Below are 21,939 nucleotides of genomic sequence, written 5' to 3' on the forward strand. Positions count from 1 at the left end.
ACTGAACTGTTGCTTTGTTCTATGGAGACTTTGACCAGCATTCAATCTATTTGGGTACATGCCAAACATCCTCTATTGAAATGTCACTAACCTGAAAAACAGTCCAGCTGTTCTAGTAGAATCTTCCTAAAAAATCACATCTTTAAAGTTAAGGTACAGAAAGGTAACAGAGCCTCTAAAGTCTATCAGTGCATCTGTCAGGAGAAGGGCACTAATAAATTATTTTTAGATGTTTTCAGTGAGACAGTTAATTAGAGGTTTTAAGAAAGTTACTCTTTTCTTAGTTCAATTTCTGAAAGTTCACACAAGGTCAGTGTGTGAACTTTAAAAGTTCAGTCTATGACTTAAGACAAGGGAGAAGTATTTTCTTTTAGATGCTACACAAAAAGTATTTGGCACAAAAATCAACAGTCCGTATTATCAAAAGAACAAAATAGCCATAGTGGAACATGGTGGGGGCAACAGCATGATGTGGGTTGATGGAAATAAACAGTTTGGGTCAAAATGAATAAAATAAGGAACAGTTTAAATATCAGACAGGTACAACCCTTGACATTCAGGTGTCTGGTAGAGAGCTAAAGATTAAAGTTGATTTTAGTTCTAAGCCTCACAGTGACCTTAAGCATACATCAAAATAAATCAATTAACAGCTTAGATTGAGTTAATCAAAAATATATGGGGTTCCTTAAAGATTGTGGCTTTAAAATAGATATCATCACAATCTGAAAGTTTTGGAACACTTTTGCAAATCTGAGTGGGTAAATATTGTAAACCAAGATGTGGGATGCTGAATGACTCCCATAAAAAAGTCTGGATGCTGTGTTTGAAACAAATATAGTGCTTTCATATCCATGCCACCAGACTGCTGCATCTTTTTTAATTGTTGTAAGTATTTCCCTAATGGATTTCCATGTTTTCAGCAAAGCTGCACAGGATACATGACACATTAAAGGTGTAAAAAGTTTTTTAAAATGTTACTTTCACGATCTCATTCTGGTAATTTAGCAAAATTTGGCATTTTACATCAGTGTGTGAACTTTAAAAGTGACTGTAAAAGTTGAAATAAGCGTATTTTTAACAGCTGTTGCACTTGAGTTGATGTTTTGATAATAAAATCGAAAATATGAGGGCAAAGATCAATCAGGCAGACAGAGTGCTCTCAAAGGACAGTATATGTCATATCAGGGAGGCAGCACCATTCATCACGGTTAATGAGATGACACCCCTGCTTCTGTGAAAGAGCAAGTTTTATTATATTAGAAATGTATTGGTATTGCTTTCTTTATTAATCAATATTTGAGAGAAACATGACTACTACAAACTTTTGTTTTCAGAGAATGTCTGTAAATTGCGCATCACAAAAAAAATGTTACACTTAAGTAGTTTTATTTAAAGAAAAATGCGTAACTAGACTGCTCTAATGTGTCTCTGCTGAGCTGCTCGGCGGGCAGAGGGGGACAGAGGCAGAGGAGGCAGCCTGAAAAAGGAAACACGACTCGTTTATCGCGTCATTCTGGGCTCGGCCGTTGAGCAGGAAACAGCCTTTCCTCTCGGATTGTCGCCGTCGGAACAAACATACATTTTTGTCTTTGCTCAATGCACCCCTCGGCACAGAACACGCGGAAGCCGGTCAGAAGGAAGAATGCCTCCTTCGATGGAGATAGCCGTCCTGCTCCTCGGCGTCCTGACTTTGGAGACGCGCAGGAGCGCCAGCGCGCTGCACATCCAGCAGGCGTTCGCGTCTCCAAACCTCACCAATAACTTCGTGGTGGATCCGGTGTCCAGGAGGGTCTACCTGGCCACTGTCAACACGGTATACCAGCTCAATGGGACCCTGACCGTGGAGGTGGAGAAGAGGACGGGGCCGGTGGAGGACAACCTGTTGTGCCATGCGCCACAGCTGCCCCAGGCTCCGTGCGAGCATCCCAAATCCCTCACTGACAACTACAACAAGCTCCTGAAGCTCGACCGGGAGCAGGGGGTCGTGGTGATGTGTGGATCTGTGTACCAAGGCTTCTGCGAGCTGAGGAGGATGGGAAATATTTCAGAGATAGCGGTGGAGTTCCCACCTAGAGGCGAAAAGACCGTCTTCCCCAGTATGCTGAACATCGCTGCGAATCACCCGAACGCGTCCACGGTGGGGCTCATCTTCAAGAGCCACGGGGGGAACACCCGGCTTTTAGTCGGGGCCACATACACAGGAGCTGGGACCCAGTTCTTCCCAAAGAACCACAGTAAGGAGGACCTGCGCTTTGAGAACACGCCGGAGATCGCAATCCGCTCCCTGAACATCAAGGATCTATCCAGGCTGTTCACCTATGACATCAACCCCTCTGAGGATAATGTGTTCAAAATCAAACAAGAGGTCAAAACCAAAAACAAACTCAACTTCGTTCACGCCTTCATTCAGAAAACTTACTCCTACATCGCCTTTAACAATGACGCCAAAATGGGCCACAAGGAGAGCCAGCCGAACAGCATCCTGGCTCGGATATGTCTGGACAGCGACATCCCCCGAAAGTCTACCGGGTCGGAGAGTAAGAAGCTCACCGAGTCCTACATTCAGATGCCCCTGCAGTGTGGAGCTAACGGGAACATTCACAACCGCCTGGTGTCCGTGTACTCCGCGGAGGTCCACGGAGGGAGCGGTGGGGGCCCGGAGCCCTATCTGTTTGGAGCGTTCTCCAAGGCGGACAGAAAGTCTGCGCTGTGCGCTTTCAAGTTTGGAGACATCGAGGCGGAGATCCGACAGGGCCGCTGGAACTGCTCCAACTCCCCCAGCAGCGATGTTCAGGTGCTGGACAGCGTGATCCAAGGCTCCGGAGCCGTCTGCATCCAGAAGGGAAACATAGTGGTAAGGTTCATTTACCTTATTTCACGTTAAAAGAGCAAGTTAAAAACGATACACTGGATAAGCTAGGATTACAAATGCCATAAAAACAAAAATAGGATAACAAACGCCATAAGAAAAAACAAAACAAAAAACCCCAGATTTTTTATTTCCGAATTTGTGAAAAAATAACGCCTTTACAAAAATAAACAGTTTGCAAAATTATTTACACCCTGGAACTTTTTGGAACTTCATTTACTTGGATTTTAAGAAACACAATAACACAATTATGTGCTGTAAACCAGATGCACCACATTGGTTGGAGTGTCTATTTAAGTTAGAAATCTGAAAAGTGCGGTGTACACTTATATTTTCCTTTACTGAGATACCCATAAATGAAATTCCACCCAACCAACTGGCTTCAGAAGTCAAATATTTCCACTTGATTATATAATCTAATGTAACAGACAAATTGTTTTGTGCTACAGAAAACACAGCATCTCATCATGAACAAAACATGCTTTAGATGAAATACTGTGATGTCAGCAGCATGATGTGGGGACAGGGAAGTCAGATAGAGTTACACACAGGGAAATCCCAGAAGAAATCCTGTTAGGATCTGCAAATGACATAAAAGAAGGTTGGAGGTTGGCCTTCCAACAAAGCATAGTCCAGACTTAAATCTAATTAACCGTTGTCTTAATTAGATTTAATTAACATTATCTGAGAGAGCTTGAGCTGTTTTTCCAAACAAGTACTGGTAAAAACTGATGTCTCTTTATGTACTAAATAAAAGCTTGGACTTGTAACTGTACAAAATATTGCTCTATAAAATACTAACCCAGAGAGATGACTACAGGTACACACCACACTTTTTAGATTTTTAGTTGTAAAAATCAAAATAAAATGTTCGGAATGGCAATGTGGCATTTTGCGCCATATTCAGTGACTGCAGTCCTCAATGCAGTTGTTCCCAGTTCGATTCCTGGCCCCAGACCATTTACTAGTTTTACAAAACCTTAACATAAACTATCATGCTCAGTTACAGCTCAATATTTTAAAGTATTATAATATAAACACTTTGTTTATTTCAGTAAGTTAATTCACTACTAGTTTGTTTAAAGCCTGTTTTCTGTAAATTAAAAATATTACATTTATGACTAGGACAGAAATGTTAGCTTAAGGAAAAGTTTGGTTAAAACCTGCTTAAAGGTTATTATTTCCAACAGATGCTTGTAATCTCGTAAAGGATAAACAAACCTCAACAGAACACTTATTCCAACTTTTTAAATCACCTTTTTCCCTACACATTTATAATTAGGCTCCACTTTGTGTGTTTCTATCACAAATACACAAAAAATTGTGGGTCTAAGATCAAGAACTATGAATACTTTTGCAATTTACTTTATGCTTGGATATCTAATCCACACGTTTTGTTTTATTCTTATGTTGTAAACATAGAAACAGAATTTGTTTACATATGAAACATAGGGCAATGTAGTTCCTCAGGGAGCAAACATGACAACTGTATCTCACACAGAAAGTTAACCTCCTGAGCCCTGAGGCTCCTGGCTCAGAGAGAGGATCTCCTATGTAAGAAATAAAGGTCATTAGAGATAAAAAGCTCTTTAAAGCCACTTGAAAGGTTGTGGGAATGTTCAGACGCCACTCACATCTAACAGCTCCGCTCTTCTCTGTCTTATCAAATCTGAAGCACAGAAAGGGTTAACAGCTTACTATGTTTTTTCTGCTGCAGTTTGTTCTTGTGAGTTTTTGCCGCTAACTATAGCTCAACCACAGATTTTGTTGCAGTGGTCGAGTACAAATAGCCGCTTTGTTGCTGTCCCGTGGTCAGACATTATCTTGTATTTCCACTCACATACCAGGCTAAATATTTGCCCTTAAGGAAACGTCAATGCTGGAAACTATATTTACCCTCTGTTTGGATGCCGTCACACAATGGAGGCAAAGTGAATCGGGAATGTGATGAAATTCCAGATTTCTGTTGTTGTGGTTCATACTGCCAGAGTTAAGGTCAAAGGATGCTGTGGCGTGACCAGGGAGCTGCCCTGCTCCACAGCACCGCCTTATTGTCTGTGGCCCCCGGTGCCGCTCCATCCATGACCCGTTTTCTGAATGGATCTAACATCCTACTTGGTCCTCAGGCCCTTGCAATATAGACAACTTCTTGTTCAAATGTAATTTAGTCCAGATTTGTTTTTCTACTTTTGATGTCATAAAAATACTTCTCGGAGAAAAGTTAGTCCCTTTGGTTTTACGTTTATTGGCTGCGGACACGTGATCCTTTTTGTGTTTGACAGTTTGAAGGCCAGCACTGAGGGAAAGTCAGACACAATTTATGATAAGAGCGATGAGGCTGTGAGCAGAAGGGGCCCGTGGGAAACAACGCTAGAAATATCCACTGTTCTTAATTCTTTCCCTCCTTTTTCTTTTTACTTCTTTCCTTTCTTTTCTTTTCCTTTTTGGCTGAGCATGTTCTAAAATATTCAGCAAATTCCCAGTAGATTCTGGTGCTCATCCGAGCGTGGCGCTAATGTTTTATCACTGCTTACCGAGGATTTGACAAAAGCAAAGTCTTATGAGTGTTGAAGAGCATTGTAATCCCTTTTCAAGTATTCACTGACATGCCCACAAAGTAATTTAGAAGAACGAGCAGCACCAGAGTGATAGCTCCTATCACACACCACTTGCTTTCCACCAGACATTAATCACGCCGTGCTCCTGTTGTGCGCTGTGCTGTCCTGTCTTCTAATCTGTGTGAAAAACTGATGAGGATTGATCTCTTTTTCATTTCATCTTCCCTTCCAGTTGCAGCCTGAGCAGCTGGACTGCGGCGCCGCCCACCTGCAGCACCCTCTGGCTCTACGGAGGCCCCTTCGGGCCATTCCTCTCTTTGAGTTCCAAGACCTCAGTTCGGTCTCAGTGGATAATGTGCACAACCACACTGTGGTATTTCTGGGAACCAGTAACGGATGTCTTCATAAGGTGAGGTCCACTGTCGCAGCATTATGGGTGAATGAAACGTTTGTTGAATGCATTTCTGAAGGTTAGACCCCCTCCTGATATTATCCTGAAGAACTTATTTTAGGTAGTGGTTAAGCTGAAAAATGGGACATTCAGCAAAAAGATACATGTCAGTACTAGTGGAACACACATTACTATTAATTATATATGCATTTGAGGTGTAAATAGTTTTAAATCCTGCTGCATTATTTTTTTATGCTTGTTAGCCAAGGACAAATATATAATACCAAATAAGGCTGAATGATATCTGGAATATATAGAACTGGGATAGTATTGCAGTATTGAAGTCATAATACTGATTGTTATCAACAATATTTAATTTTTTCCCCCTTCATCACTATCTCTTCTCCCAACCATGTTAATTTTTGCATCAAAGCTGGTAAAAAATATGATCATTATGGACATCGTGTGCCAGGAAAATTCCTCCAAAAGGCCGAATATATTATTGGCATACAGACTTTGAATGCTTGGTTCTTAAAGGGGAGACATTGCGTATTTTCCATGCACATGGTGCCATTTTATAACACACTCAAGTAACTAATTACTGCTGCTGCTGCTAGTCAATAGCTGAGTTGGGGAGTCTTGGGGTAGAGGAGCTCTCCGAGGTGGAAGCTCAGCTGGAGACTGCAGTGCCGAGAATTAGCTTTATGGAAATAGGCATTACTTTATGAGAGCAAGCGTTTAGGCATCCCAAATGTCTGCTAAAAATGCAAGAATTACTCAAACATGCATGAACGAACCAAAGCAACATTCCTGGTATTTTTCGATAACGTAATAATGCCATAACATGACGTAGAGCTTAAAAAAAGTCAGTTTTACTTAATAACCTCCCTTTAAAATACAGCATGCTAAATATTACAGTAAAATAGTCATTTACACACATGGGAATTGTGATGACAACTTTGATTTGACATATTGTAGAGCTGTAATGGTGAGTTCTCGTTATACTGAAAAGTTGGATTTTCCAGGTTCCCGGTCAGAAAAGCAAAACAAAACAGCCTGCTGATGCTGGAACTCAGACCGGGAACATCAGAGCTCGCAGAGCAACCTTGAGTTTCAATATGGCTGCAGGCATACAGAATGTAATGAATGTTGCCAGTATAAACCGACAACTATGCACCTCTGATGGTGTGTAGCTCGTTAAACCAGTGGCACACATGTTGTTGTAAAATATCTGTTCCCTTTGTGTTTCAACACAAAAAACAGAAAGAGAAATATATTGTTTTTGCCTTGTTTTGCTAGTTAGCTGCAAAAGAAACAGAAAATCTTGATGCTTTCCGACTTGTAACCAGGATGCTCTCATCCTGGGGCAACATCATTTCCAGCTCTCAGCTCTGAATAGCGAGACAACTTAAATGCAGCATAATTCCAAATGTCCATTGGTGAAAATAAATATACCCTAAAGTAATGCTGCAAAACAATATGAATTTCTTCTCTTTGTTCTTGAAGGTGTTTCACCTTTCATCTTAAAGGCTTCTTCATCATATTTTAAGGAAAGACATCTATGGAGCTTATAAAGGCTGGGGTATACTAGGGTGGAGGGTCATCTTCCAGTAGAATCAGAAACTAAACAAACAACCACATATGCAAAGAGTGTTTCAGACTGAAGCATATGTGTGTATTAAAAAGGCCTAGTCAAAGTCCTTACTTTAACCCAATTAAGAATCTGTTTCAAGACTTAAAAATTGATCTTCAGAGACTCTCTTCATCCTCTCTGAGTTTGAGCTATTTTGTAAAGTAGAATTGGTGGAAATAGATGTTCAAAGCTGTTAGAGACATATCTGGACAGAAACTTACACTTGGTGGGGCTGAACACAAATGCACACTTTAGTTGTTCAGACTTTAATTTAAAGAAAAACTTTACTATTATATACATCTGTTTTTGCTTTGCGACTATGAATTAATTTATGTTAATCTAAATCCTAGTAAAATACGCTAGCCTCTCCTTACACCAATACAAAAAAATATTAGGATGCCTTAATCCTTACAAATGTCCAGTGAAGAATTATGAGCAATGGGTAAAAAATGGACTAAAAGCACTAACTCCTCAGGTCATAGAGTTATTGCTGTATAAAATGGTCCCTCTGAAAGGAGCTCAAGTTTTTAATTTGATTGAGCCTTGAAGCTTGGAAAAACTGTTGGATCAGGAGACACGCACGGATGCTCTGATGTGGCTGCCGCAGCTGTCGGTAAAGCTGAAGGTGTGAGAAAACACTCAGAGAACAAGCAGGACTATCTGCTTTCATCCTGTATCTTCTCAGCTCTGTCACCACTCCATCCCTAAGCAGCCCTAATCATGCGCTTTAATGTTCCTCAGACCTGGTTATTGTGTGAGAGAAGCTCTTTAACGAGACTCAGTCAGGACGCATGACTCAGCGCTGCCATGTGTTGGCCCGAGACCTCCGCTTTTACACATCCACTAACCATCCAGCTTGTGTCTAATTAGCAGTATTCCTTAATTCCTGTCTCAGTCACATTCCCAGTCGCCCCTGACTGAGATCCCTGCGAGCGCAACAATCTGCTGTCTTCAGATGCCTGTGGAAACAAAGCAAGCCGACTCTGAAGGCTTGCTTTGCACAAGCTCTGTACCTTTTACAGCATTAAAACCATACTGCTGGGAGCTAGAGGGGGTGGGAGGGTCCATTGTTTGGCCCCAACTGAGCTTGTCGTAATTGTTTTTTTTTTCCCGAGGCTTTTTGCTGTAAACCAGATGCACCACATTGGTCGGAGTGGTTTAAACAACACTGAGTGTGTATTTGTGTGAGTCTGTTTGCCTGATTACAGGTTCGACTGTGTTTTGTAGGTGTTTGACTTTGTCTGCAGGCCATTGCGAGAAGGTTTAGTGATTCCATGTGTTTACTTAGATGGATACAAACCCTGAGATTATGCATGTGTGCGTCAACCTTGTTAAATCCAGAGTGTGGTGCTTCGGTGACCTTGCAGCAACAAACTTGCTTTGTGCTTTTTAGCTGTATGTGGCTCTGATTGTTTGTGTGCGTATTAGTATGTGTGGTGATGATTGTGCATGCGTGTGTGTGCCCTGAGGATAGAGCTGTTACAGAGGTTAATGGTGCTGTTAGTGTGTGTAATGTGATTCTGACTGTGAGTTTGGCTCAGACTAAACACAGGGGAGCAGTGGTTCAGATTAAGTTAGACCTCCTTTACTGTCTTTGAGAGAGCCCTCACTGAAGTAATTTGTAATTACATGCATTTTTTTAATGAAGTCTCTCCCTCCCCATTACGACTGACTTCCATTTTCCTGCGTCTGGCAGCTTCCGCCTCTATCGCTCTCTCTCTCTCTCACATCCAAATTTGCTCCCTCCTTCTCTCACTTCATCGCTCCACTGTCCCCCGCCCCCATGTGATTCCACTTTTGTTTCACCTCAGACTCAAATATAGAAAAAAAATACACCTTTGATTCACTGTGAAAACAGATATTATCTACAGATATTGAAATAAAGGGTGCAAAAAGATTTAATCATACTAAACATTTCCTGTTTTAAGTCAGTTTGGATAAACAAAGCCCTTTCTGTTTGCTATTATTCTGGTTGCCCCAGAATAATAAGGGTGGGATTTTTGAAAATAAGTTTTCATATCTTTCTATAAGCACCAGACAATAGTTTGCAGGACTTTTTATCCCATTCCTCCTGACAGAACTGGTGTAACCGAGTTAGGTTTGTAGACTGCTTTTACTGACTTTAAAGTTTTCTGATGTTTCCTCCAAAAGAATGACTTTGCTATCCATATGCTTCATTGTACCTAAATGGTGGTATGTTTTGGATCATTTGCACCCAAGCTTTAACTTCCTGATTGAAACCTTGAGATTTTGCTTTAATATGTCAACTCCTCTCCAGTTCTTTCCTCATGATGCCATCTTCTTGAAAAGTGCACCAGTCCCTCCTGCAGTAAAACACTCCCAACATGATATTGTCTACATTGTACATCACATAGTGATGGTTCTCAGGTTTGCTAGCGTCCCATCTTTTTCCACAAAATGTTAAAATTATCATTACAGCTGAACACATACCAAACCATGCCCAAAAAGGTTAAGGTCTTTGTCCTTGAATGTGTTTCCAAGTGGTAGTCTGGCTTTTAGAGTAGATTAGTCTTTCAGCCCAACTTCATTCAGAACTGTCTCTCCTGTCAATAATAACTAACTGGTTCCAGCCAGCATCTATTTAAGGTTTTTTGGTTTTGTTGTGTGTTTTATTTCCTTATTGTATTTTGAGGCGATGCTTTAAATTTCATCCACAGGTGTGCATGTTCTGGCATCTAGAAAATAGAAAAAAAATCAACTGGAAGTGTTTATTTTGATTTAAGACTATGGTTAAAGAAAGATAATGTGACCTTTTATGCAGTGTATGTTAGTATCTGGTATCAACTACATTTCTCTTGCTGGCTCACCTCTATCGATCTTTATTCTCCTGGTTGTACACATCCAAACATATTCACACAGAGAGAGGACAGGAGAAAATGAGTGCACAGCAGCTGAGCGTTCCTTGGTTGAATAGAGCCTTTGATCTGCATGAAGATAGATAGAGAATGGAGTCAGAGCGACCTGCCAGTGCAGCAGGTGTTTTGCTGGCTGACCGGGTGCTGCTTTGTGCCACAGCTCACCTCCTATTCTTTACCCTTTCCAGGTGTGTGGGCCGCTGTTTGCAGGCTTCTCGCTGTGTCACTCTCTGCGTGTGTTCACAGTCACTGGGGCGCAGGCTGAAGACACAATACAGCTGCTTACTATCCCCACTGTGTGTGCTTATAGAAGTGGTGGGTGGCGTTTAAAAATGACAGCAATAGTTGGAGCCTGAGACAATGTCTTTCATCCGGCTTTACTAAGCTTCTGTCTGCTTCGGTTTAAAATTACCCAGGCTGGCTCAGCAGGTGGTGACGTTTGTTTTCTCATACAGTTCAATGCAGAAATATTCTCCTTTCTTGGACATTGTCCCATTTTGACATGTTACCGCCAGAAATGTAAATATTTTTATTCTAATGAAGTGGAAAGAAAATGACAAAAGAATGTGAAAATCTGTAAAATGAGGGGCTCATTTGTATCTGTAACCTTTACTCTGAAAACCCCAAACTAAATCCGTTTCATGTAAATAGTAAATAAAATTTAGCTGCTTGTTTTTTTTTTTTTAAATAAAAAAATAATGCAAGTGTTTTGTAAAGGCCTCAAAGTTTTGGAAATAAAAAGCGTATAGTACAGCAACAAACCTGTCAAGATATGACACCTAAACAGGAATTTCCAACTTGTGGGTCAAAAATGACTCTTCAGATCCTCCACTTTGATAAGATAAAATGGTGAGGAATTGATCAGTGCTTTAAAATGTAAAGCCAATAACCAAATGCCGTCCTTTGAAGTTTTACTGTAAAGAATATTTCTGTTTAGTAATTCTTTTGTGTTATGGTTGCAAACTGTGCTGTTTTGGCATCGTTTTCTATAAAAACGTAATTTTACACCAAAGAATAGATATCCATTCTCTTTTGTGTAAAGGTTTAATAAACAACAATATAAAAAATGTTCTTTAATTTGAAAATCTAAACAAATATCTTATTGTAGATATTGTAAAAACAAGCTACTTCAAGCTTCTCTTACACAATAACCAGCATTTTTGGCTCTAAATAAATTTTAAAGAGAAAAAAAATTGCTCAGGTGCAAAGGTTGTTGACCTCCTGACCTAAAGTGACAGGCCTTTAAGGAGAACATTGTCAGAGAAGCAGTGAAATACTCCGTGGTACGTGTGCAGGAGCAGCAAAGATTCACAGCTCAGATGGAAGAATCTGTTAACTGGTTAGAGCATAAGTCAGATTTTAATGGAAGAGTGGGAAGAAGAAGGCCTCTGCTGAAAGAAAACTATAAGCAGTCCTGTCTAAAATTTAGATATTTAAATAAACCCGTCAACAGGAACAGGCTGTAGGAGCAGTGGGAAAAGGCAGAAGACCTCTATTTTTTCACAGACTATTTGTCTCATATTAACAAATATATTAAAACCATATTTTCTTTTATAAAAGTTACATACTACAGCTGTAAGACATGAAAATTGTTTTCCAAAGTGTCGCTCCTTTTGAAGCTGGGAGAGACATGCCTCAAAAGACTTGCAGTTGTAGCTAAAGCAAAAGGAAGACTGAGTGTGGATGCACAACATCCTTTTTAGTGTTTCATATATGGAAATCTAGAAAATGATCTATTATTGCCTTCCACTTCAAAATACAAGCACTGCTTTGTGCAAAATCCCAGTAATACAAATTACTGACAAAAAAAAAAAAAGTTGAAAAAGTTCTAAAAGTGTAAATGCTATTCTAAGGCCCTGTGCATGTCCCGCAGATGGAGAGGCGACAGTGCCCATGCTTGTCAATAAAAGTGTCACTCAGCGTGCCAGTTCCCTAGAATGGCAGGATGTCTCCACTGAAGAGAAAACCAGTGAATTACAGAAATAAGGGCTTTCTCTGTTAGCGTGACAGGAAGTCTCACTCAGCGCTGTTTGTTTTTCCTACAGCGCTCTTTATGTGTGAGTGTGTGCATATGTTTGTGCGTACGTGTTAATATTTCACCATTTTATTATCTTGAGCTGTAAGACGGCCAGTCTGTAGATAAAGCACAGCTCGGCAGAGCAAGATTAGGCACATTGCTCAAACAAATAATCTCTTAAAATGTTTTTGAGCGGATAGAACATGATAAAAACATATTTAGGAAATTAAGTAATGAGCTAAAATTATTTGAAGGATTTTTTTTTTTTCTTAAGACTTGCCAATATTTGCAGTTTCTGTCAGACTTGAAAGTTTTTAGCTTGCTGAGTTGAAGTTTCTACCGTCAAGCTGGAGGTTTTGTACAAAACATTTGGGTACAAACATATCCTTCAAACGTAAACATTTTCATTTCACCCCTTGCTGAGCCATTTGCATCAAATTGCTGACTTTGCATTAAATTTAGCAAAACATCTTGAATATAGGAGGTGGTCATGTGAAGGTTGATTGAGCTTCTTGTATGGAATCAATTCTTTGCTGGAGTTTTTCTTTGACTCTCAGTTCTCCTTTAGATGGTTTTTAGGCTTTAAAATACTTCTTTGGTCCTCCGCTTGACTTGTCAAATTTCCACCTTTTTGAGGGAAAGGAGTAAAACAGCAGCCAGAATCCAAACAGAAACTTTTAACGACATTCCTAAAGCCACGGGAATCACTGATGAAAACTGATTGTGACTCTTAGAAGTAAAGAATAGAGAAATTGGAAGTGGTCTAAAAACTTTTGCCAAATACTGCATTGTTCTCGGCAAACGATTCATTAATATTTCAACAATCAGCTCTTGGAGCCTCCGATGACACCTTTCCCGACATGGGAAGGAGCAAGCTGATCAGCAGGCTGACGAAACCTTGCAAACAGTTTTGTAGGTGGAAGCAGCCTCCCAGCAGAGATCATTATGTGCAAGTTTCTGTCCGGAGTCACCAAGCGTGTATAGACAAATGTCAGAAAGCCTGAATTTGTTCAATCAGCAGAAAGCAAATGCAATTCATGTTGTCTTGTAAACTATGTTGTGTGTAGATAAAACTAGTGGTCCCAAACTGAGGTTCTCTGGTTGGTTTGATCGTATTTTACTCTGATTTCTACCCTCACTCTATCTTTGCAGCTGACCCTCTTCCCTAACATGACGTTGGCCAGCAAGAGTACCATGAAGCTGCCAGCTGGCGAAGCGGTCCACCACATCATGACTTTTGACCCCAACGATGGCAATTTTCTTTATGTCATGACCTCTCACCACGTAAGCACCCGAGTACAGACAAGGTTTCAGACGGTAGATGTTTACTGCTAATCTGCACAGATGTCACAGAGGAACCACAAGAACCACTTTCAGAACACATCTGCTAAAATCCAGGCTCATTGCTTCCATTTAGCAGAACACAGTTAGATTTGTTGTGTCGCTCTGAGCTCCTTCAGAGTTCAAAGCTCCCAGATGGTTTCATAACTGCCGCACTTATGGCTGCATGCGGTTGCACCTACTGCATTTATGTCACATAGCATCAGTGTACCTGAATTTCTTCTGCTAAGAGGTTAAATCACTTTGCTTCCTGTTGCAGACACATTTTGATATGCACACTGATGAGCTGAAGTTGTTTTCACACATTTTATGGGAGGTTGTTGCAAAAGATCTTGTTAGCAACATACAGCACGATCCATAACCTCTTGAATGTCATGTTGAAATCTTTAACATTTTACTTAAAATTTAATAGTTTGACCTCAAAGTTTGGAAATGTGACACAAATGCATTGTTCTTTGCAACCTGCCATGCGTATGTGTTCTAGATAGATAGCACTGTAGAAAAAACAGGTATAAAATTCTCAGCATTACTATACATAAATATAAATTTAAACAAACAGCAAATATTTATTAGCCAAATCCAGCAGCTGACAAAATTTAGGACCTACCAGCTATTTGTGACCAGAGCTTCTCAGTCAGTAAAAACTGACCAATCGCTGCTAGTGTAATGTTATGCTTTTCTTTTCCATTTTATTGTAATTTCACCAATTTAGACATTGAAACCAGGGATAACAACAATGGTATATGTACAGTGACCCAGAAATGTATAAATAAATAAATAAATAAACAAAAACAAAATGCATCAACAAAAGCCCATGCTGAAGTTACGCTAAAAAGGAGGTAATATTAAAATTAAAGTTATGCTAAACATGCTAGGATAGCTTCTGTTGTAGCTTTTGTGCTGTTGTGGATTCTGCATTTTGTCAACCCTTCTGGGTCATATTAATGATGATAATAATAATAACAACAGGGACAACTACAAAATCCCCTTTTTCATGTTCCTTGTCAAAAACAATACACAATCTACTACCCACAGAATCTGCTTTTTAAAATGAAGAAAAGTATATTTATAACAGCAAAATAATGCTCTGTCATTACCTATTTTCCTATATAATAACTGAAGCTGCAACTTTCTGCTGACCAATTTATGGACTATTTTTAAGTTCATTTATGGCATTATCCATTGGGAATGCTAGAAATTACTATTTTCCCAGAGGCCAGACTACATCATTAAATTGCTTGTTATGTCCGCCCAGCAGTCCAAATCCCACAGATGACCTAATTACAAAGATTAGGCAACAGAGAAAAAGAAGCAAATCCCGACTTCTGACAAGCTGTAGCTAGCAGATGTTGTGGAGTGCATTTGTTCAGTGACATATTAACTGATGTTCAGAGCTGTCAGAGTAAATTGCTGTTATTTATTTGTCTTCTACCATACCAGCAAGTTTGTTAAAAACAAAAATCTCTTTACTTAATCTTTTTTTTTTAATTGTTGTTGCTGTTGTGTACAGATGCTGAGAGTAAAAGTAGCAGAATGTGACCAGTGGAAGAGCTGCACTGACTGCTTGGGGGCTAGAGACGCCTACTGTGGTTGGTGCACTTTGGAGAACAGGTGAGAATGACAACCTTTTGTGGTTTTGAAATGTCTTTCTTTTAGGGTGCATTCACACCAGCCCTGCTTAGTTCACTTTGATCAAACTCTAGTTTGTTTGCCTACACAGTTCATTTGGGGAGGATTGAAATCACAGTAAACTCTGATAAGTAGGTCTTGGTTCGGTTAAAGTGAACTTTGGCACAATTCGAATATATGAATTATGGTCAGACAAGAAGATAAACCTCCCTGATGCAGCTTTGTTTTTGTTTGCATTTCATGAAGAATGAAGTTGTGCTCAGTGTCTTCTTCAGAGGGTTTTGTGTTGTTTCCTTCTGTGGTTCTTGATGCAGTGCCACTACAGGCAAAGGGGTGAACAGGTTTCTCAGGTTTTCAGGTTTTGGTTTGTTTGACACAGCTGAAAATGTAACAAACGTTGCAAATTTGGCCCTTTATCGAACCAAGACCACTGGACTGTCAGGTGTGAAAACAACCTTTATTGTATTGTGTTTTTCTTGATTTTCTTCTGGTAAAACATAATTGAGTCAAATTACCATGTGATATAGTGCCACACTCATGCCACATGGTTGTTGACATAATCAGAAAGGATGAAGGGTGGAAAGATTCACTTCGTCTTTCTAGTTAAATGCGGAAGTTTAACTGCTGCTGTGATGCTGTGCTACAGAGTGATCTGACTTAGCAGTCCTTTAAAAGCAATAAAAGCAGAGACCGATAGTTTGATGAAATCACTTCTGTTTGCCGCATTGATATTTGAGGCACAGTCAAAACCACTGACTCTTTTCCTGGTTTTGAGATTTGTCACTCTCGGTTTGAAAGTGTCGCCTTGGCACTAGCAGAGTGTGTGTTGGGTTTGAAAAACTGTCTCTGAATCATTATTGATTTGCTTTCCATTGAGCCTCAGACTTGGGAGTAACATTATTGTTTGGAGTGTTCCCTTGGCTCTGGGGCAGTCTGAGGGTGGGAGTGCCTGATGAGGAGTGACTTGGCTGGAGTGGAGCTGTGAGCTGGTAGAAGTACACAGTGATTAATGTGACTGAGTCTGGATGGGCTTTCTGGACCCATGTCAGAATATGAGTGCCGTCGAGCTGTGTTTATTTGGATCTGTGTTCTTGTTAGTTGCCAGTGATTAAAGCAGATCAGTCCAGGTAGTGAATTTAGTGACAAGCTGTGCTGCAGCTCTAGAGGTTCTAAGGCTGCTAGAGGTCGTTAAGAGCTGGAGGGGTTAAAACGAAGTGTGTCTGTGTGTATGTGATCAGCCTGTCTCACTGTCTCATTGTCAGTGGTGGTTTTTGATATGAGAGATATGGCCTAACATCCTGGCAGCAGAGCTTTTGGGACGACATACAAAAAAAACCCAAAACAAAACAAAAAACTTTTGAGTTTCTGTATTGCTTATTGCGTTTTCATTGCAATTGAAAAGTGATCTGAAGTATTTTCAGGTTTAATTGGCTACACAAACAAAAAATAAAAGTAAAATAAAAGACATTGTTTTCTATCCCATTGTTTATAAATGTTGGCTCCATCCATCCATTGGCGTAAAAAGGATAGTCTGGAAAATTATTGGATATCTGACATGAAAACACTGTGACTTGAGCTATTAGGACTGAGTTTTCCCCTGTACTGTGCCAGACACTGATAATGGCACCGAAGGTGTGGTCTGATTTAGAGGTTTCAATTTGGAGCAGATCTGCCTTGCTTTTCAGTAGAACAGTACGATGCCCTTGTTAGGTAAATAACACTCACAAATATTTACATCATGACCACTGCAGCTTTTATACTTTAAGTGTTCTATACTTGTGCGCCACTGTTACAGAGGTTACATGGTTACAACTTAAACATTGCTGCAATGTCCCAACAATGCTCTCAATCCATCTCATACATCACTATGAAAACACTTTGGCTGCATCGATGAAGACTTACTTATCTTGGGATGCCAGACACTTGACAATGATCATGAAACTGTTGCTGTGAGCTACTTGTTGATTAATTTCACCAGAACATTGACATTTCTTTTCAAAGATGTTTTGTTGATCTTTAAACATTGGGAAAAAATGCAAAGAGCTTCATCTGAATGTGGTGTCACTGGTGATTTATGATTTAATGCCTATTCAGACCATATGTACATTTATATGTACACACAGACTTTAAAAAAGTATCAGGACCTACATTAGAATATTAGAATTACAAAGAAAAGATGAGAAAGGATGTGGTGAGCAGAGGTAGGGACTTGCCCAGGGCTTCAGTCAACTAAAACCCAGCATTGCTCATTGTTATCTCCCTGTCTCCTCTCCCTATTTATCTATCTGTTGTTTTTATTCCTCTTTGTTTCTCACTTCACTGCATTTTTTACTCTAGCGACCCTCCCTTTCCTCCGCTTTCCTTTTTTTTCATTCTTTGCCCTTCTATTCTCCAGTAGCTTTGAGAATTTTAGCCATCTATCTCTCTGCCTGCCACCCTGTCTCCCTAGTTCTCGTCTTCTCCTCCCCCTGTGCCCCTGTCCCCTTTCCTATCCCTCTACAAAGGAGCGTTGATTGTGATGATGGTAGTGGGAGGGAGCGAGCACACTGGTTCTTTTTACAAGGAAATGTCAAAGTGTGTAAGCCTGCATGCAAGTGTCAGCGTGAGTGTGTGTCTCTCTCTGGCTCTCAGAGGCCAGGGAGCTGATGTCATGAGTGTTTGTGTGTTTGATGCACTGTTTGGCCAGGCCTGCCGGCCGCTGGGCTGGCTTTGTGGTTTCGAGGCCTGGGGGATGTAGTGTGGGGGTGGATGATCTCCTTCATCACCTCACTGTCTGATACAACGACCGACACTGGGAGCAGAGGAGGAAAAACCAAACTACTAGATTTCGCAATCTGTGAAGCCGCCACTGTCCCTTTGGGGGTCAGTTTGATTATATGCACGGCTCTGACGTCTCTCGGCACATCCGCAATGTGGAGGGAGCACGAAAACATGTCTGTTCTCTTGTGTGAGGTGGCATTGTTGTCAGAAAAAGAGAGCTAGTTTCTCTGGCAGAGATAAAACCCAGTCCTTGATCACTGCTTTCATGCCGGCACTGGTTTAATCTGCCACATGTCACGAGAAAGCACTTAAATATCTTTATTTGAATCAAATTATGCATGACATGCCATCTTTGCTATTCACAAATTATCATGCTTATCTGCATGTTCTTATCTCTCAGTGTAGGGGTGTGTGTGTGTGTGTGTCTACGTTAGTTCGTGTTGGCGTGAGCACTTCAGAAGCTCATATGTTCTGCTGCTGTTTAACAGCTTCACTGGCTTCCCACCTCTTCAGACACTCTGGGGGGTGATGAGTTTTCACAGGTCATATTTTAGCTGAAAATGTTGACTCTGTTTATTTTAAAGGAGCTTTTTTGAAAAAGCTTTTAAAGTCTGGCAGAGCGTGGAGAGGGAGAGGACGAGTGTTTGCATGTCAGAACTGTATTTTCATTGCCGTGCATGTTAGTGTTTCAAAAGAAAGTGAAGTGCTTTGAATTAATTTCTTCACAGTGCAGTGTTTGAGAAAATTGCTGTTTGAATTAGCAGGCAAGGTGTGAATACATTTTAGGAAAGAAAAAAACCCCTCTATGAGTGAGTTTGTTGTTTTCCTCTCCCAACAGTAGGACAACTATTAGTAGTATACTTCACAAATCTGGTCTTTATGGAAGGGTGGCTTAGAGAAAGCTATTGTTTAAATAATGCAGCAAGATTTGTAGTTTGCAGGGTGCAAACTCCAAGAAACAAGAAAATGGTGGAAGAAAGTGGTCTAGTCAGATGAATAGAACAATGAACTTCTTGACCTTCTTGCACCGTGAAGCATAGTGGTGTTGGCATCATGCTGAGGGAATGCTATCGTGGTGAAAAAGCAACTGCTGCCCCGTTTACACCACTCTTCAGTAAAGCCGCGACAGTTTTGCCTCTTTTACCTGTCGCCGATGATCGCAGTCTCTCACACCGACACGTTTTGAAACCAGATCTGAGTGAAACTTTTCTGTGCCACCCTGTGCGGAGGTCTGAGGAACTCCACAAGTGTGACAGCTTCCCACCTCTTCAGACACTCTGGGGGGTGTGAAGAAGTGAAGGTCTCATGACTCAGGCACAGCTGTGCACAGAAGGCACAGCTGTGCACAGAAATCACAGCTGTAGGGTTCAATGTGTGCACAGGCAGATAACAATAAAAAGAATGCCAGGTAGCATTGAGCTGTGTTGTGCTACTTAATCTGTCCAATTTAACACAACTTCTTATTAGGAATATTACGCGTTACATGAACATTTGGTTAATGGGAGATGAAGATAGATTATTGTTTTGTCAATGAGGTGGAAGCTAAGGGTCAAAAGCACATGCGCGTTTGATGACATGTTAGAATCACAGTGCCATATAGTGGCCTGGAATGACAACTACAGCTGATTCAAGGTGTCCTGGCGGTGCCATCTAAATGTGGTGCTGTCTAAATGTGGAGCTTTTTGCCAATCAACATCCGGAAATAACGGCAGTTTCCAGGCAGCTGTCTTGTGTAAATGTAACCTACATATACCACGCCAGCCCTGCTGTGAAACATGGTGGTGGTAGTACCATGCTGTGGGGAGGCTACTACTGTAGAGACAGGGAAGCTGGTTAGATTTGTTGTTGTTTCGAGGAGTTGTTTTGAACATCTTTTAAAGTCGGGCAGAGTTTGTGTAAATTCATTGCTGTCTGTATTTTTTTTATTTTTATTTTTTACCCCTCCACGGGGTCTGTTGTGGGCTTTCAAATAGTGTCCCTTATATGAAAGTAGGCTGACAGGAAAGGGTGGAAGACATACGGCAAATATCGTCGGGTCCGGGAGTCGAACCCGCGACGGGCCGTGTCGAGGACTCAAGGCCTCCAAACATGGGTCGCGCTATCCCCTACGCCACCACGGCACGCCCCATTGCTGTCTGTATTTGTGCTTCAGAGAAAAGTGAAATAATTTGAACTAATTCCTCCACAGTGCAGTGTTAGAGCAAATTGCTGTTTGAATTAGCAAGGTGTGAATAGATTTTACGAATGAATTCAAGATAATGAAATGAGAGAGTTTCTTTTCTTTTTTCTTGCTGTTTGTTGATGCTCCTTTCCTTTTGAGATGTAAAATAAAATTTCCTGGATGCTTGCTTCAGTTTCGTCCAATTAGGACGTATTCAGCACTTAAAAGATAAAATCTAGACTTTACTGCATGAACTAAATATATTCTTCCGGGCTGAAAGCAAGAAATGCTGTCACAGTGGTTAGCACTGTCACAGTGAGAAAACTGACGGTTGGCCTAGGGACTTTCTGTGTGGAGTTTGCATGTTCTGCCTGAGCCTTTGTGGGTTTTTTATGGCTTCTTTCCACTTCCAAAAACAGGCACATTCAGTTTATTGCTGATTCTAAATTAGCAGTAGGTGTAAGTAGGAGCAAGGATTGTAGTATGCCTCTCTGATTTGAACTGAATGTACCCAACCCCTGGAAGGCGATGCGATTTAAAGCCTGTCTCTTTAGACTGGAAAGAGGAAAATAACCATACTTTAACAGCTTTTCCCCCGTACTTAGCTACCGTAAATCATAATATAGCACATTTGTAGGATTCCTGCAGGGGACCAGTCAGCAAGAGTTCACATCTCTTGATCAACTGGCAGACTAGTGCGAGCGGGCATTTGTCAGAAAGAGGATATTAAAGACACAGGTGGTAAAAGCTTTTTTCATGGAGGAGGATCTCGTAAACAGCATCTAAGGATACATTTTTTTCTTAATAATAATACATTTGGATCTATGCTCTTTGGTTTCTTACACCAAATTTCAGAATGTCTCAGTTTTGCAAGGTCAGTGGAGTGGTCATTTGAGCTGCAGTTGCCTTTCTATCGTCTTGAACCAGTCTGACCGTGACCTCTGACATCACAGAGCCATATTTTTTGCCGCAACTGCCTCTCACTGGATAGTTTGGCTTTTTTCATCCATTCTCTGCAAACCAAAGAGATGATTCTGCATGAAAATCTCACTGAAGATCAGCATTTTCAGAAATACTACGATCAGCCCATATGGTGCTAACAAATATTCCAGAATCAAAACACTTTCATTCCCTTTCTGGTGCTTGGTTGGAACTACATCAAGTCGCCTTCATCAAATCCAGCGACCTAAATACTTTGAGTTACATACTGACATATGGAAGAAATATATCTCGAAAGAGTAAAACTTTTTTTAGACAAGATAGGGAGCAAGTTAATCTTGGGACGGCTTGAGAAAAATCATTTTAGGAGTTGAAATGTTTATTGAATATAGAGATGAGTGGGGGAAAGAAATTCAACGGTTGAGCAGTGAAGAACAAAAAGCCTTTATTCTCTTCTCTTCTCTCCTCTTCTCATCAGTTGTTTTTCATTAATAAAATATATTCATTTTTGACTGTTTGGCTGGAAAGACTGCCTTGGTATCATCACAGCATCTTGACCATGGCGAGAGTGGGCTGCTGCATTCACTGTTGACTTTATAGTAATCTATCCTATAAGCAGGCATGTGGCTCAAGATAAGAGAAAATACAATGCTTTTCATAAAACTGCATAATATGAAGTATCAAATTTAACATCAGTTTGCACAATATCCTGATTTTAAAGGACAGCATTATCCTTAACATTAAGGATAATGTTTGTATTGCCAT

At 40.5% G+C, this 21,939-nt stretch overlaps 1 protein-coding gene across 4 annotated transcripts in view; it reads left to right on the top strand.

The window, feature by feature from the left end:
• The first annotated feature begins 1,433 nt into the window (after nucleotides 1-1,433).
• The window catches only part of plxnd1 (plexin D1), a 104,492-nt gene continuing 83,986 nt past the window's right edge, over nucleotides 1,434-21,939 (top strand). For 2 of the 4 annotated variants that reach the window (XM_032558079.1, XM_032558236.1), the window contains exons 1-4: nucleotides 1,434-2,854; nucleotides 5,660-5,836; nucleotides 13,497-13,628; nucleotides 15,196-15,296. In XM_032558079.1, the coding sequence (XP_032413970.1) occupies nucleotides 1,643-2,854; nucleotides 5,660-5,836; nucleotides 13,497-13,628; nucleotides 15,196-15,296 (1,622 nt within the window). In that variant the 5' untranslated portion in view covers nucleotides 1,434-1,642. The remainder of the gene's footprint in view (nucleotides 2,855-5,659; nucleotides 5,837-13,496; nucleotides 13,629-15,195; nucleotides 15,297-21,939) is intronic. The other 2 variants (XM_032557997.1, XM_032558152.1) reach the window with 2 other exon arrangements.

This window comes from Xiphophorus hellerii, chromosome 1, assembly GCF_003331165.1.
Source record: "Xiphophorus hellerii strain 12219 chromosome 1, Xiphophorus_hellerii-4.1, whole genome shotgun sequence".
Taxonomy (NCBI): domain Eukaryota; kingdom Metazoa; phylum Chordata; class Actinopteri; order Cyprinodontiformes; family Poeciliidae; genus Xiphophorus; species Xiphophorus hellerii.